Genomic DNA, 16761 nt, shown 5'->3' with positions numbered 1-16761 from the left:
AAGAAATCAATTTTTATTATAACTTGGTCGTTGGTGTTTCCAATATTTTCTCCCCAGTACTTTTCTGTCGTCCAGATAACATTACACTGCCCGTTTCTAGGTGTCGGCTGATTCACCTTGAAGGAAGAAAGGAGACAGGGACAATAGTTGGTTAGTCAGGTGGAAATAAAGTAGACGTACAAAACAGGTACATTTGCTTTTACCATTACTATGCCATACTGCCATAAACAAGTCGTGTGTGTGGCTACACAGGTAGGTAGACTATTCCTCGCAACAGTTCATATCTGGACCACAATCATCTCTTGTATGAAACATCATATTTCTCCAGATGTATGTATGGGTATCTAACGACACAAAGATACAAACGTTAATGCTCATGAAATATTCAATGCAAAACTTAATGTGGTGGCGCTAAGTTGTTGCAGGGGAATTTTACGACTTCTTCTCGAGTAACCATCAGACAGTTAAGCTAAAGCTAGGGGCACAACCCGCCGTACTTGCAACTGCGTTGTGTCTACGTGCCAAAACGTGGGCAATCGCACAGAGATTGTACGTTGTAAGCACGTACAACTCACTAACCACTTGCGCAACGAACGATGCACGCAACCGGCTCACGGCCAGGCGTGGCGTGCAGACCACAGACCTTAGCTTGCGCAACCGAGAGACGTACTCCCTCCCTGCTCTTGCCAGTCCTTCGCAACGTTTTCGGGAAAACGTGGAGGACGTGACCTCCCCAAAAAACGTACGGAAAAAAAGCACGTACGGTGGGTTGTGCCCCTAGCTTAAGGACACAACCTGCCGTACGTGGTTTTTGTCTGTACGTTTTTGGGAGGCCACGTCCGCAGTGTTTTTTTCTGAAAACATGGGGAGACCGGGAAGGACTGGCAAGAGCATGGAGGGAGTATTGGATTCCGTGCGATTTCGTACGGAGGCGGTACTTACCACTTACGGATCCCAAAAGATTGCCCACGTTTTGGCACGTAGACAGCACGCAGTTGCTCGTACGGTGGGTTGTGCCCTTAGCTTTAGAAACGTTGGTCAAGCTTAGGGAGGTCTTCCAAAATCAAAGAATGCGATGTGAAAGAATGTTAGGCATTGTTATCAATACCAAAGTCTTTTATTTCATGTATGTTTAATATATATTCTGTATGTTCCATGCCGCAATTAGCCCTCGGGCAAGAACTTGCAAAAATAAACTTTATCGTGATAATGTTTCTTATGGCTACCTGTTGACCTAAACCTATGATTTGAGAACCCCATACGACGTCACTGCAGTGTTGCATCCGAAAGACTGAACCATGCAACCGCCGAGTCCTCACACTGTATGGGATTGCGTCATTGAATCTTGGCGTGACGTCATCCTGGGATTGCACCTGCTAGTCGATAAACTGTGTCAATATTTTTTTATTAAGACATTTTGTCATTAACTTGTCTTCGTTACAAAATGTATAAAGGAAAATATACATGTACTAGATTTCTCTGCCTTCTTTCTTTTTCCTTTTTTCTCTTTGTTTCTTTGTCTTTCATTCTTTACTTCTGTCCTTTTCTTTTTCCTTCTTTTCTACTATATTTTTCTTTCTTTCTTTTTCTCTCTCTTTTCTTCAGTCTTCTTCATGATTATCCTTCCAAGGTCTTTCAATAGTGCCAAAAGTTCGGTATTTACAAGATGATCTCGTCGCCACTTCCCTGGTATTTGTCGCAATGGTATTTTACGACATTCTGGCAACTCTTGCTGGTTTGCGGCAGCAGAGGTTACGCAAGTGACCCAAGATGGCCGCCAGCGTGTGGAACTCGTGTCGTAACGTCGGACAAAAGTTCGTTTTTACACCGCTCCTGCGAAACTGCTCGCAGTGCGGTGTCGCCCAGAGTTCCAAGACGAGTCTCAGACCACTTAAAGATGCAGGGATCCAGAGAAGAGAGCTTTCTTCCCGTACGAACGGTCCTGGAAGTGGCGGACAGTGGTTGAGACTTGGCCTGGGTGTCGCAGGTCTGACAGCGGTGTCAGGGGCCGGTTATATCACCTACAAATATCGGCAGGCCATGGCTACTACTGCAGACGGGCCCGTCACAACGGCACAGGTGAGCTGTACAGCTTTGTGTACTGTTGTAGTTTACAGTAGGTGCAGTGTGTTGTTTTTATCCTTTCATTTTCAAGAATTAAACACATCTTGTCATTTATTCTTGATCTTGAAATTGAATATGTAAAGTTCTGTTACATATTTTACATGATTTGCAACCAGTAACATTAACTTGTACCTGCTACCAGCTGTTATACTTGAAGTTAAGAATTACATGTGGTCTGTTATAAGCGCTGACTCAGACATACCACTAGCAGTGGACTAGCTCCCCTGCTGTATGACCAGTGTGTGGCCTAATGGATACAAATGGAGATGGGCACAGCCCTATATACACCAAAAGTGTTAAAAAAAACAACTATGATGATGAATAGAAGGTATTTGAAGTACCAGCATTACCGTTATTTGACTATGTGAAGTAGTTTGCGTAGCAACCCTGCCTCTGGAACTAGAAACCATGACATGATTTTGACTCCAGCGGTGTCGCTCACCCGCAAGGTATAGAAAGCTTTGCAGTCCTTAAGACAGGACCTTAAGCCGTAGTCCACTGTTAATTGTGCTTGCCGAAAAGAGCTAGGGATCGGAATTTCCCCAGTTCTCCAAGGAGAGGTTTAGTCTGATTAAATCTCGCTTATAGTTATAGCAGCCCGCCAAATATCCGTCGGCCCCTTAGCAGAGGTTCTATCTCGGAGATAGTAGTGGTCGGGATTTTTACTGGCTTGAGGGAAGTTGTCTTCTCTGTGACACCTAATAAGGGATGAATGGCTCTTCTGTGAGCTAAGCTAGTTTAAGAATTCACATTCACTTTTATACCGTTGACCAATGCTTGCAATGAAGCTTGATCCATGTCCTCCTGTTGCAGTGCCAGAGTTCGGTGGACCTCCCCCCCATGAAGGTCACCCTGTACCAGTACCTGACCTGCCCGTTTTGCTGCAAGACCCGCGCCTTTCTGGAGTACTACGGGATCGACTTCCAGGTCGTAGAGGTCAACCCCCTCTCCAGGAGAGAAATCGGCTGGTCGGACTACAAGAAGGTTCCCATTGTTATTGTGGAGCTGGATGGGAAAGATGACAAACAGGTAACTCTGACTGAATAAGTTAAGGTGCATTATTGTCATGGAATGTGGGAAAATTGGGAAATTTGTGTAATGTAATGAAGTGGTGCAGTTAAGCTTAACCAGACTACTGCCCAATCCAGGTATCAACTTCCCTCCATTTTTGCATATTTAACCAAACTCTGTTTTAGATTTCATTTTCTATCACTTCTCTGAGTGCTTGCTGACTTGACTTGTCTTGTGTTATGGTGATTTGCATCTTTGTTATTGTCAACATATAGGAGTATCCTTATTTTTTCCCTGTGAGCATATTTTTTTTTTTTTTTATTGATTAATAAGATTTGAAATTGTTGACATTGAATAATGTAAATATCTGGGCTGAAGGCATTCCTGCTTCTTTGAAGAAGGGTAGACATCCAGGTGATAAAGTTTATATGATATGCATGATAGCAGTTACTCAAGCAGCATATTCTTAACTAGCTTACTGCTGTTTTTCAGCAACTTAATGATTCCTCAGTGATCATCAGTATCTTAAAGACATTCATGGTGAACACCCACAAGGACCTGGACAACATAGTTAGCTACTATCCCCTCATGGTGACTCAGGATGCCAACGGGAAGGAAGTCAGGGAGATCGCCAACAAGCACTGGGTCATGGTGGACCTGGAGACCATGAGTGAGGAGTATGGCAAGAGGAGAAGGTGGGACTCATGTCATAGGACTACGGTAGTAAGGCATACACTACATAGTCATACACATGTATGTATGTAGTCACATACTGTGATGGAAAAATATTCACTGTGGTTTTGAGTCCGCAGTCAAGCTGGCACCCCCAAAAACTGACTATTTCTTTATTTACTGTATTTATGTCAGGTTCTAGCCAGCTTTTATCCTTTGATGTAAGTTTGCTGCTGGGCACAGACAAAAATATTGCCTATTTTGTCCTCTGTGATGGACATAAATGTAAATGTAAATGCATGTAAAGATATTAATTGAACCAAGCTGAATCTACCAGCAAAATTTGTCCCTCAAAGTAAAATAATCCATCTCCTCCCCTTCCCACAGAGCGGAGGTGAAGTGGAGAAAGTGGGTAGACGACCACTTCGTCCACATGCTGGCCCCCAACATCTACCGCTCCCAGGCCGAGGCTCTCCAGGCGTTTGACTACATCACCAACGTACAGAACTTTGGGCCCTGGGAGAAGTGGGCAGCCAAGTACGGAGGCTCTGCCATCATGTGGACAATAGCAAAGAGACTGAAGAGCAAGTAAGGCTTCCTTATGAAACTGTTTGTACAATTTAAGACCCAAAATAAAATGCACTACAGAAAAGCAAATATCCAAACATGTGGTCTTCATGTATCTCCATTTACTCACATACATTTGCAAATTTTCAGTAGAAGAGATAAAGGGTTAACAGTCCACTTATGCAAGTAAGTTTCTTATGGTGCGAGTAACTTTTGGCTCAACTTGCACACTTTCAAGCCCAAACTTTCCCAAATGTTGAGTGCTTATAAAAGAAAGCAGCATGATGTACCCTTTGGTGTATGATTTGATCGGGGATCAAACTTGACACCTACCAACTGCAAAGCAAACACTCCACTTGGCCATTGCTGTTCATCTTCAGCCTTATTCAGGTTACAGAACTGACAAATTCTTTGCTCCAGATGTGTCGGTTGTGCCTGGCTTCCTCATTTTCAATGTGAAACTTGTGGCAGCTGATTTGTAGTTAGATGGTAGCCTTTTCAATGGAGAGGGAGTAATAAGAAATCCCGGGCGCAACCCCCCTGACTGGAGAATAATATAAATTGGCTCTAGATCACTTTCGCTTTCCTGACCTGTAATCCGATCTCCCCACAGGTACCAGCTGAAGGACGATGTGCGAGAGTCGCTGTATGATGCTGCTAACGAATGGCTGAAGGGTGTCGGCAAGAAGAAGTTCATGGGAGGGAGCCAGCCCAACCTGGCGGATCTGGTGAGTTTGGTACCTCTCTCTCTCTTTGTATGTGTGTGTGTGTGTGTGTGAGTGTGCCTGTGTGTGTGTGTATGTGTGTGAGTGTGTGTGTGAGTGTGCCTGTGCCTGTGTGTGTGTGTGTGTGTGTGTGTGTGTGTGTGTGTGTGTGTATTTGTGTGCGTGTGTGAAGGAATACATGGGAGGGAGCCAGCCAAACCTGGCTGATCTGGTGAGTTTGGTACCTCTCTCTCTCTCTCTCTGTGTATGTGTGTGTGTTTGTGTATGTGTGTGTGTGTGTGTGCATGTCTGTGTGTGAGTGTGCCTGTGAGTGTGTGTGTGTGTATTTGTGTGCGTGTGAAAAGTTCATGGGAGGGAGCCAGCCCAACCTGGCCAATCTGGTGAGTTTCTTTCTTGATACCTCCAGGAAAAATGGTGGCCTAGATTTTGATGTGTCTGTTTATGTATTTGTGTGTGTGCCTGTGTTTTCAGGTAATTTTGATCAGCATAACTTATGAAGCTCTTGATGGATTGTAGTGATATTTGATATGTGGGTACTAATTTTGAGCCCTATTGTGTGTGACCTTGGTACTGCAGCAGAACTTCTGTTTGTATCTTGTAACCTGGACATGCTATGGTCTTGATTTTTTTGGTGGCAGATAGCTTGTGATATGTTAAATTGCACATACTGAAAGAAATGTCAGCTAGGTCTTTCTGATTATTTCATCTTCACTCTTATTTTTTTATTCTGGTCTCACAGGCAGTTTATGGGGTGCTGAGCAGCATCGAGGACTTCGATACCTTCAGGGACTTGATGGAGAACACTAAGATGAGACCCTGGTACGAGCGCACCAAGAAAGCCGTGAAAACCCATGCCGGAGCGAACACAACACATGTACATGCACCATAATGAAGACTGCTGCGCGTTTGCTTAGACCCTCATACATGTAGTACCAAGAGACATATAGGGCAGCAAGTCTCCTTATACCCCCTCACATTAGGCGAAAATCGATCAGACGACGAGTCTGCGAGCTCTAAATTACGAGGAGGCATGACCCTGACGGGAAGGGGGGAAGTCTGCCATTTCTTCGTCGGCAGCAGGGTCATGCCTCCTCGTAATTTAGAACTCGCAGACTCGTCGTCCGATCAATTTTTGCCTAATGTGAGGAGGGTATTACTGTTTCAGTAGCAGGGTATTTCTGTACAGGGAGGGGTTGCAAGCCCTTCCCCTTTAATGTGCTTGAGGCACCACCTAGAGAATGGGACCCCCTTTTTATCAATTTATGTCCCTCTGGAAAGATAGGTGCAGCCCCAACTTAGATGCCCTACCCAGGATTGAACTAGGGTCTGTTTGGAACCTGGAGCTCAACTGAGGCTGCTCCCAGTTGAACTACAGGGACATCCTAAGACCACATATACTCAGATTTAGATTGGATATGGCCACACCAATTTCAGTTGTTGGTTTTCGAATTTAAGATAAGAATGCTGAACTGACAGATCACCAAAAACTCTGAGTCTGAGATGAATATCTATACCTTTGTACGCCTTACATACAGTTTTAGATAGTGGATAAATTCAGGTGCAAGTTTTGCTTCCAACATTATGTACCCTGCAAAACTGAAGAATTGTTTTAACTGCAATAGTCCATTCCCCTGAGATTGAAAACGGGTGTATGCTAGCCTGACTAAAATCGCGCCCCTAGCGGCCGGCCTTACAATTGCCACCGCTGGGGAAGGGGTCGAGAGATTGTGTAAATACAGGCTAGGGTGTATGCCATCCCATGTAAAGCTAATAGGCTTTGCTGTCTTCCACTGCTGAGTGTGCAAAACTTAGCTTAGCAGTTAGTGATTTCATGGCAGCTTCATGTTGTGTCCTTGGGAAAGGCACTTAACATGACTTTCCTCACTCCATCTAGCTGTAGAAATGGGTAGAAAAGGGAGAAGAGGAATGGGCTCCGCTTTTCAATACTGTGCCCTAGACGCTGCCTCAATCAGTGACATAAAAAAGGCATGCAACGGGACTCCTAGTACAATGTATCTGTACCTTTTAGGCATGAACTGAAGATACATCCTTTCTATGTTACATAGGAACACAAAGGAATGTGATGGACACTACTTTATTTGTGAGACATAGTTTCAAGCTCTGCATGCAAATGAATTGTACATATAAAGTTAGTATGGCTCATGGCAAAATTGCTATGTACAACTCTCAGGTTGACTATTGGTTTTGCATAGTAGCAGAGATGTTGAATGTACTGAACTATTGAAACCTGAATGTTACCTTTATGAGTGTGGCATAAAGCTTTTTTGATATATCTGTTGTGTTGTTGAATCCTTCAATTACAGAGCTCGAGGTTGATTTTTGGGATTAGGTGCACTGGTGCACCCAACCTAAAAAATTGGGTGCATTAAAAAATTTCGGAATATATATATATAAACAGACTCGTGCTATGAAGTTATTCAAGGTCAAGATAATTATGTTGACCTTCACAGAAAGGAAACATTTTGTTTTAGCTGCATTTCCTCTTACTTCTCCTAACAATAAGAAAGTCTTGTTACTTTTCGCCTGACTTCAGGAAAAAATTTTTTTTTTTCTTCTGAACGTTTTCAGAAATGCGTGGCCTCCCAAAAAAACCTACGGACAGATTGCACGTACGGCGGGTTGTGCCCTTAGCTTTAGCGTTGACGTTACGTGTAATAAAACAGTTTAAACACTCATCTACAAGCGGATCGACACCACTTGTTTCTCTCTGTTTATCAAAGGCTACAAGGAATATAAATTTCACTATTAAAGGCAACCTAAGCAATATTAAATATAAATTGGAAATATTCTGAATAAGGCAAACTGTATAATATTGATATCCAATTCACTATTTTAGCACATTCACATCATTATTTCATAAATTGAGCCATTAAAAACGGTGCGGGAACGAGTTGCACAAGGATTCCAGATCAAATCCTTATTTTGGGGGTGGAGGGGTACAATAATAAGGAATATCCTCGTGCAACTTGTCGCTGGGCCGTTTTTAACCGCTCAAAGTATGAAGTGATGATATAAATGTGAGAATACAGTGCAGTAGATGTCAATATCATACAGATTGCCTTATTCAGAATATTTCCTCTTTGACGCTGTAATATTGCTTAGGTTGCCTTTAATCACAAGAGCCCCCAAGCGGCTCCCTGCAAAGTTCACAGCATCGATCGTCGTACAAAGATCAGGTTCTCTCTGCTGATTTAATTCATGTAATCTTTTAGCAACGTAACCAGACAATTATTGTCGGTGGAAAACATTACGGAGAGAAAAAAAAGTGGCGTCGAACGTTTGTAGTGCTACCTTTGTGGTGAAGACGGCCTCTTCGCGATGGTAAAAAACGTCTACAAAGACGCCTGCAGCGTCAAGTTGAACGTTTCCTGCAACGACGGTGCCTCCACTGACTACGAGGAGGCTTGCTGGGTCTCCACATCGGGAGTTTCGGCAGGGGAGAGGGCTCACCCCGAAACGGGAACCTCGGGCCTGCCAGGAAAGCCAGGTAAGGCCCGTAGGAAAACAAATGTTGTGTTTCGGATTACGGCTTCTGCGTGTCTGTGACTCTGACTGCTGACTAGCAAGTTTTGACTAGCAAGTGACTTTGCAGAAAAACCGGACCTGAAAAAAGTCACTGAACCGGACGTTGGACGGATTCGATTATGAACAGCTTATATACGGGCAGGCGTTTACGTATCTTGTGGCTTACAGGTCCAAGAATGGAACTAGAGCGAAGTAGAGGAGTGTGGATATTCATTTTGTCAGGCCTCTACAGTCAATTGTGGTCTAAAACAGAGGCAATGTTGTTTACATGACTCGGACAGGATATTAAAACGTCAATTGATGTCGGATACTCCACCAAACAGAATCCTTTGTAGCGAAATGAACCATTGTTTTGAGTATCACCCATTTACAAGATTAGTTTTCCTAGATTATTAGGTCCAGGTTCATGTCCGGACCTGGACCTTATCCTCTGGACTTGGACCGTACCTGTACCAGAAATTTCTGTACCGGTAGCCACCCCTATTATTTGTCGGTACAGTTTGTATTATGATTAGTGGCAGCATTCTGGTAATGGTGTTATACCCTTAGACTATGAATTATCATGAATAAACACCAGTGACTGAGCTCAAGAGATGATCGGAAGTACATGTACAGTCTAGCGCTGACGCTGAAGTGCTAATGGGCACCAACATCATATATATATATATATATATATATATAGAGAGAGAGAGAGAGAGAGAGAGGACATATAGTCATCTATATATATATAAAATATATAAAAATATATAATATATATAAAAATAAGTAAATAAAAGAAATGAATTAAACTTTATTCTTCCTGCAGGTTGGTCCAGTTCTCAGACTAACGACAACCGTAAAGCAGGGTACGCCCCGGGAGCCGGTGTGAGCTCGAGGAGGTCTGGTCGGTCCCGAGTCTGGACCAGCGCCGTGCTGAAGGCCGTCGCCGTGGGGAACTTCGTTCTGATCTTCTGTCTCACGGGCACAGCTATCTTTCTAGGTGGGTATGCAGTTTGATGGAAAATTGCAATATGTAGGAATTTCAATATGTTTTACTAGTAGCTATAGGCACAGTAGCAGGAGGGAGGAAACGAGGTAGGCCAAGGAAGACGTGGCTGGACAACATTAAGACATGGACTTGCCTAAGCACCGAAGAACTGATCAGAGGGGCATAGGACAGAGAGAGATGGGCTAAGATCACCGCTACTGGGTGCCGTGGAGCCCATACGACCACGGGCCGTGAATGAGTGAGTGATAGGAAGCGATCATCATCACAATCATCCTCCTCGCCGGATACCAGTGTTCAGTGAGGCTGGCCGTCATTGTTCTCCACACTTTCCTGTATGCCTAGCTAGTGTAGTGCTATTGTCTGTACTATCAAGGGCAACCTCCTTTGTATTATCGTATATATAGCTAGTAGTTGTTGTTGGTTGCCATACATATACCTTGTGCGATTGTTGAGCAATAAAGTTCATTCATTCATTCATTCATTCATTCATTCTTATTAGCTTCATCGACGTATCTGGGAATTGATTACTCTCAAAATGACCCCTACTTAGCACAGTATGGCAAAATGTGCAATAGAAGTCTGAGTTGATTTAAGGTGATTTACATCATTCACCATGCCCCGGAGAGGAGATAGGCGCCGCCACAGAACTAAAAGCCTGTGGAGTCATCATGGCAATTGTCGTTCTGCCCCTACGGCTGATTAATAGCTATGGGACTACTACCACTACTACTGATTTATCAATTCATCCATTCTTTCATTTATACAGCTCTGGAGGTGTCGGATCTACAAATGTCTGACCAGAAAACGGCCTACGAGCTGTCGGGCTTGAGGCTGTCCCTCATCAAGCGTTATCATGAGCTGTCCGACCTGAAGCTGGCATTCCACCGACTCGACAGGAAGGCAGCTGAGTTCCAGGAAAACATCCCCCGATGGATGCAACAGGTAGGACGTACGAGAATCATCCCAACAGGGCTCGAAATACCACCTGCATATGCAGGTTAGTGCAGGTAAAATTGGAGCTGTGCAGGTATTTCTAGTTAGCCTGAGTATCATCCTCCGTAGTAACCGCTGGCTCACGACTTTCGCAAACCTGCACTGGCCCATGTACTGGACTTTATACATAAATGTCCTATGATGTACGTGTGTATGTGTTGTCATTAGCTGCATTGACTGTTACCACCTATAAAGTATAGAAGAAAAAGGAGCAATGGTTCCTGAACAAATTTAGTATGATCCATACTTCCTAAATTCAGAGTGGTGCAGGTAAAATTTGTCTGGTGCAGGTAATTTTCGATGTTACCTGCACCAGAGCCCTGGTCTCATGAAACTGCATCTTGACATTATTGAAAGCTTGTCCTGCTGAGATTTTTTGCCAATTTTAATCCCCTAAGCTAGTCAATTAATCAGATTAGTAAATCTTGACCTTTCCTAATTCTGTGCTGCTGTTACAGATTTACACAGCCGATGCGGCGGCTTGCTGCGGTATAAACCATACTCTGTGTGTTAAGTCATTAGTTCAACCTCCCGAACCACTTAGGGTCCATAATCCTTAGAACAGGCGCAGGTAGATGCAAGACCCTTATGGCAAAATGGGGTCTCAGTCCAGATGGACAGACTGCCTGTGACTACGGACAGGAGCAGACTAAAAACACCTTCTTGTCAGCGCCTTCCTGTCCGAACCATGCACTAGGGAAGATCTGGAAGCTCTGGCCCCCGGAGGAAGGGAGTGTGTGGAGGACTGGACCAGAAAAGTGTAGTGATGACTTCGACACGACGACGACGAAGAAGAAGAGTCCATAATACTTTTTGCCAAACTTTTTTATCCGCACGCTCGCATCAGCGTTGGGGTTCCCAGAGGATGTCATCCATACAATTTGATCAATACGGCCTTAGCAACATTTTTTTTGCAGCCATGATGGTAAAGCTACTCTCCAAGCAGAGGTTAGGCTCCGGCTTTTTTTTCAAACGTTTTAGTCGTTTTTATCGGGTTTTCTATTTTGTGTTGTATCTTGCATATAGGTTTTGACACTACAAGCTAGAAAAATAGAAAGCCTGATAAAAACGACAAAAAACGTTAAAAAAAACAGCCGGAGCCTAACCTCTGCTTGGAGAGTAGGTAAAACAGGACACTTGCTTTACAGACAGGGGCTGTGCCGGCAAGGCTCGTCAAAACTGAGGAAGCTCTGTGCGATGCTGCAGCCAGCGTGGCACAGCGGAACGACTCTGGGCTTGAGGAGGAGTCGCTGGAGGACGACATGATGAACCCACAAGACAAACCGGAGGAGGGGAACGCCACGACCCCACTAGCACTGCCGGTAGCAGGTACGTACCATTCATTCTCCTACGCAGAGACATCCAACGGCGCCAGCAAACCACCACTTGTCTGTACTCTGCTATCTCAACCGTCACGATCAGTTCCTGTGGGCTTCAGCCAATCAAAGAATAGGCCTTTCAGTTTTCAAAAGGGATCTCGCAAAGGTCGCGGGTTGGCTCATTTATATTTATAAGCAGTGTGGTTAGGAACTGATCATGACGGTTGACATAGCAGAGTACAGACAAGAGGCGGTTTGCTAGCGCCGTTGGATGACTAATGCCAAAGGGAGTCAAACGGGCACCTACGGTGGGTTTCATACTATATTACGCCACCGTGGATCTGGTTGGAGATTACATATCGGCACTCTATTTTTCAGTGACCTGCCCGAACGGTTACAAAAACTATCGCGAAGTCTGCTACAAAGTCTTTGCCACCAAGAAGGCGTTCTACGAGGCGGCCAAGACCTGCCAGGCCGACGGAGGCACCCTCGCCATGCCCCGAGACGCCGAGATCGACGCCTTCCTGATCTCCCTGAAGAACAACGCAACACAGGATCAGGGAGCCTGGTTCGGCTTACATGATGAGGGAAAAGGAGGCAAGTCTGCTCGAAAATTACGATTTACTAATGATGTTAGATCTAATGATACACGTCTGGGTTGCCGCAAAAGAAAGAGTATGGTCTTTCAGGACTATACTAAAGTAACAATTCACAAATCTGATAAACTAGCCTCCGAATTTCTGTGTTTAACACCAGTCCTGCCACCTCGGGGACTTCTAGGCTCGTTGGGCGGGACTTGTGCTATACACAGAATTCTCGTTACTAGTAACTAATACGTCAAGCACTAAGTTGAATGCCAAAGCAACCATTACCGGTACCAAACATCTCCCGCTTTTCGTAGGGTTTGCAGAAAAGCCTGGCTAGCCTGCAGGCCTCCCTTTTTGGGCCCCAGGGGTGTGCATGGCGATTTTAGCCATAATGGAATTTTTTCAAACCTGGGTGACTGAAATTCCAGCTCCTTCTTTGAGTCTTCTTTCCCTATGCATACATACTAGGGGACTGTACCGGTACAAAACTGGTTTTACTTATGGGACCGGTCCGGAAAAACTGGACCTGAAAAAAATTGGTGGACCGGATATTGGACCTATTGGAAAATGAATAGATTATATGATCAGGCATTCACACGTTTTGGGGCTTTCGGGTCGAAAAAATAACAAGAGCGAAGTAGTGTAGAGTCTATAGTCGTTTCTACCAAGGTTTACAGCCAATCGTAGGGAGGCAGTAAGCCTTGTATGGCTTAAAACGCCAGTGGGAGTCGAATACTCCACAAAACAGATTTCTTTGTAGCCAAAATGGCCATTGTTTTGATTTTGTCCGTTCACAAGTTTTCACATACTGAATCAGGTCCAGGTTCAGGTCTGAACCTGAACTGGACCTGAAGTTTCTGTACCGGTACCCACCCTTAATACATACCCTTGGGTCCAAAACGAGTAGCCTGGCAGGGTAGCCTGCAAGGCCAATCCTTTCCCGCGATCTACTCGACTAAGCATTTTCCGCTTTTCGTACAGTGTGGGCATGGATAGACGGCACCGACCTAGGGAGCGGATACAGCGGGTGGTATTACTATCAGCCGTACAAGTATGGGCTCAAGGGGCAGAAGAGTTGCGCCTTGTACCGTAAGCGTACTCCGGAAGCCTACGGGAAGGACAGCTGGCTCGGGTTGGCATGTGACCGAGAGTATCCTTTCATCTGTCAGGTAATGATGCCAGGTTAGTACCGTTTCACAAGCTGACTCCTTATGGATGGATGAATGAATGAATGAACAACACATTCTCGCTTCTTAGTAGCCTGGATCCATACCCCAACCTCAAATATCTTTCGTGTTGAGGTCTGGCAGGATGCTTGTAGAAAGGTTCTCGAAGGCCCTTGATCAGAGGGAGGAGAACCTAGGATTGATGACCACTCACACCACAGGTAGCCAGCTACAACACACCACAGTTGGTCAGTAGGCTATCACAGTAGCGAATCAGGGACTTAGTGGTCACTGTTATGGATTAAAAAATACAGTTGGGGGTCTTAAACCAATCATAGCAGGGGTGTAATTACCTCCTGCTGACCCTGTGCTGTTCTATTGGTGGAGTTTTTTGCCCACTATAAGGGGCAAAATTGAAAAGCCGGCCTATGCCATCCTGCCAGACCCCTGCACGATAGATACTTGAGATCGGGCTGGGGTTTGGATACCAGGCTAGCTTCTTAGTAGAAGTGTACATGTAGGGACAGATAATGTTTCTTTTATATATTCTCGTGGCTGTAAAAGAAAAAATTCGTTGAAAGTTTAGGCATGGCATTTGGAATGTAATCTATAGAGACGTTTGTTATTATACAAGTGACTTTCAGCTTCCTACAATAGTTTTAAAATTATTATATGTGCTAAAGGACCTGATCTCCTGATAAGCTCCTACTAGGTGTCGTCATCTTGAAATCAACTTAGTTCCTCATAAAATCTGAACAGCAAATTGAGACATTTCAATCTCAAGAGGATATATTCTTGTACCTTTGTGCGAAACGTCAACTCATTCGACAAGCCTGCTATAAAACCAGTGACATGACTCTTTGAAGGCCCCTCGTATTGTATAATAATAATAATAATTCGTTGTATAGTAAAATCATTCAACGTTTAACATGTTTTTTTGGTAAATTAAATCGAAACCTTGTGTTACATAAAAAAACAAGTAAGCAGTCAGGAGTGTTGACCCTTTGATGATCTAAACTCTTCGAATTCATATTTCCTCCAGCTGCTCCTGACAAGTGACCGTGTACTCTTCAAATATGGAAAGCGACTACAGTCGCGAAGCTGCCAGTGGGTTAACGTTCTGGCGTCCAGTGGATGTGACAGCGACTAAACTCCTTCCCCAGCTTGTGATATTATCTTATCATTTATGCCACTGCAAGATCTGCTTGGAGATTAGGGCTAAGCAAGGTTGCTGTTTGGTTAGGGCCACAGAGTTGTAAAGTCTCCAAATTTACATTATGAAACAGTCATCTGAGACTTACATGTATATGCCTTTATTTCCTCAATAAAAAAAGAAGCTCTCTTCAACAGGGGGTTGAGTGAAGTTGGAATGCCTCTCTGAAGTCTACGAATGAGTTTCTAATAGGTGCCAGGCGGCTGAATAGTCCTGTTATTGCTTTGCGAGTGGATCTAACAGAAGAGACAAGCGCAAGACTTGTAACAGGAAGTGCCTTGTCAGGTCCTAGTATTGTAAATGCATTTAAGTTCGAGGGTATTTAATTTCGCGGTAGCAGGAAAAAGGACTTTTCGCAGTGGTTTTAAGTTCGCGGTAGCACCATGCACTGTAGTCTCTTACTGCCTTGGAAAAATGTTCGATGTGGTTTTAAGATCACGGTAAAACAGCCACCGCAAAACCAGCGAACATAAAACCACCATGAAAGTTTCTGCATTTACAGCACACTTATTTCTAACTTTGCCAACGTCCCCTATTACTATTCGGCAAGGCCGACGACTGGTAGAGACTACTTTCTATAATGTTAGTTATTTGAGGGTTAACATCACTGTGCATGAAGTCTGTAACTGTACCAGTCATTTGCATAAAAGCTATTTTATGGTGATGGAAATGAGGTCGCCAAACTCTAGTAAGTAGAGTCGATTCCACATTACCAAGAGGGTCTTTCTTGCCTTTTGTTCCAACATTTTGAAAATCTTTATAACATTCTAAATGTGATAAGTAACTGTTACGAACTATTTATAACATCTGTGTGATGTTCTAAATATTTTCTAGTGTTCATACATCTTAGAAACATTTCTAACATCAAATCCATTATTTCTGTTAGTTTCTAAACTGTTCCAACATAGATTCATCTTTTGTGATCGTATGTTCGAACAGTGAAACAAAATGATGAAACTGGGCCAGTGGGCTGGGAAGAGGGCAATTCACACATCCCTGCCTAGTACAGGAAATTGTGTTTGTCTGACAGCTTTTCACTTCTGCCATCCAACTTAACTTAGGACAACTTCGTGCACTTCACCCTGATACTATACTTGACACGAGTGCAAGTCATCTGTTCCAGCTTTCAAACTTTGCCCACACAACAGTACCAGAAGTAAAGAAGGATGAAATAAATCACGTGTAACAGAGAAATTTATTCAATCGAACACACAACAGTTTTCATTCGGGGAAACAATCACCTAATTTATACATGATCACAGTGATCTTTGTCATCACATCTTACTGATAGAAAAGTCACAGACTAAAAATCTTGAGGCACAGGTTCACCAGACCTTTAAGTTTAACTGCCTCTGGAATCAATTCTAAACTCACTGGTTGGCTAAAACCGAAGGACAATAAAACGTAGAAAAACTCCTCCAAGTAGGTTGGCTCTAGAGGGCTGCGAGGATGTATGTTAGAGATATGGAATCTTGCCTCGTGTATTATAGTTTAGTTGCACTGCTATGTTTTATACTGTTGACGTAGCACTAAGCTTCTTCAACAGTACTCATTATGTCATTGGAGTTGACGATACAGGAAATTTTGGTGTGGAAAACTAATACAGTTGAGTCTAAGAACTTTGTCACTAAAAATACATCTCAACAAAGAAAAGAAGAAATACATGGTAACTTATGACTACGATTCCTTCCTATTACACAAGAACTGACAAAATCTACATATACCCATCAATGTACGTTTCCTCATATTTCGAAAATACAGAGAAAGTGAACCACATTATTTGAGACACTACCAGTTTATCATTTGACAAAAAAGTTGGACTGGAAAATTTACAGAATTTCTTGGTCAAA

At 43.6% G+C, this 16761-nt stretch overlaps 3 protein-coding genes across 3 annotated transcripts in view; 2 read left to right on the top strand and 1 right to left on the bottom strand.

Annotated features, from left to right (window-relative positions):
* The first annotated feature begins 1727 nt into the window (after positions 1-1727).
* On the top strand, positions 1728-7392 carry LOC118420744 (prostaglandin E synthase 2-like). Its single transcript, XM_035827703.1, has 6 exons — positions 1728-2079; positions 2938-3153; positions 3628-3830; positions 4195-4395; positions 4988-5102; positions 5839-7392. The coding sequence occupies exons 1-6, from the start codon at positions 1771-1773 to the stop codon at positions 5986-5988; spliced, it is 1194 nt and encodes a 397-aa protein (XP_035683596.1). The 5' UTR covers positions 1728-1770; the 3' UTR covers positions 5989-7392.
* A 1046-nt stretch (positions 7393-8438) lies between these two features.
* LOC118421875 lies at positions 8439-12869 on the top strand. Its single transcript, XM_035829380.1, has 6 exons — positions 8439-8607; positions 9451-9624; positions 10400-10575; positions 11775-11955; positions 12324-12542; positions 12847-12869. The coding sequence occupies exons 1-6, from the start codon at positions 8439-8441 to the stop codon at positions 12867-12869; spliced, it is 942 nt and encodes a 313-aa protein (XP_035685273.1).
* Positions 12870-16087: 3218 nt separating this feature from the next.
* Positions 16088-16761, bottom strand: part of LOC118420743 (spliceosome RNA helicase DDX39B) — a gene marked incomplete in the record, with an annotated part of 12846 nt that continues 12172 nt past the window's right edge. The window contains 1 exon segment of the mRNA XM_035827702.1: positions 16088-16761.

Source organism: Branchiostoma floridae, chromosome 8 (assembly GCF_000003815.2).
Source record: "Branchiostoma floridae strain S238N-H82 chromosome 8, Bfl_VNyyK, whole genome shotgun sequence".
NCBI lineage: Eukaryota > Metazoa > Chordata > Leptocardii > Amphioxiformes > Branchiostomatidae > Branchiostoma > Branchiostoma floridae.
Note: the sequence above shows the minus strand (reverse complement) of the source record. Positions and strands in the feature narration are given on the sequence as shown.

What these genes read in the sequence shown, in the direction of transcription:
- LOC118420744 (XM_035827703.1), top strand. Translation starts at nt 1,771, where the DNA reads ATGGCCGCCAGCGTGTGGAACTCGTGTCGTAACGTCGGACAAAAGTTC. An exon ending in GGCCCGTCACAACGGCACAG is followed by an intron (nt 2,080 to 2,937) that starts GTGAGCTGTACA and finishes CTCCTGTTGCAG; the next exon opens with TGCCAGAGTTCGGTGGACCT. An exon ending in ATGGGAAAGATGACAAACAG is followed by an intron (nt 3,154 to 3,627) that starts GTAACTCTGACT and finishes GCTGTTTTTCAG; the next exon opens with CAACTTAATGATTCCTCAGT.
- LOC118421875 (XM_035829380.1), top strand. Translation starts at nt 8,439, where the DNA reads ATGGTAAAAAACGTCTACAAAGACGCCTGCAGCGTCAAGTTGAACGTT. An exon ending in TCCCCCGATGGATGCAACAG is followed by an intron (nt 10,576 to 11,774) that starts GTAGGACGTACG and finishes CTTGCTTTACAG; the next exon opens with ACAGGGGCTGTGCCGGCAAG. An exon ending in ACATGATGAGGGAAAAGGAG is followed by an intron (nt 12,543 to 12,846) that starts GCAAGTCTGCTC and finishes CGCTTTTCGTAG; the next exon opens with GGTTTGCAGAAAAGCCTGGC.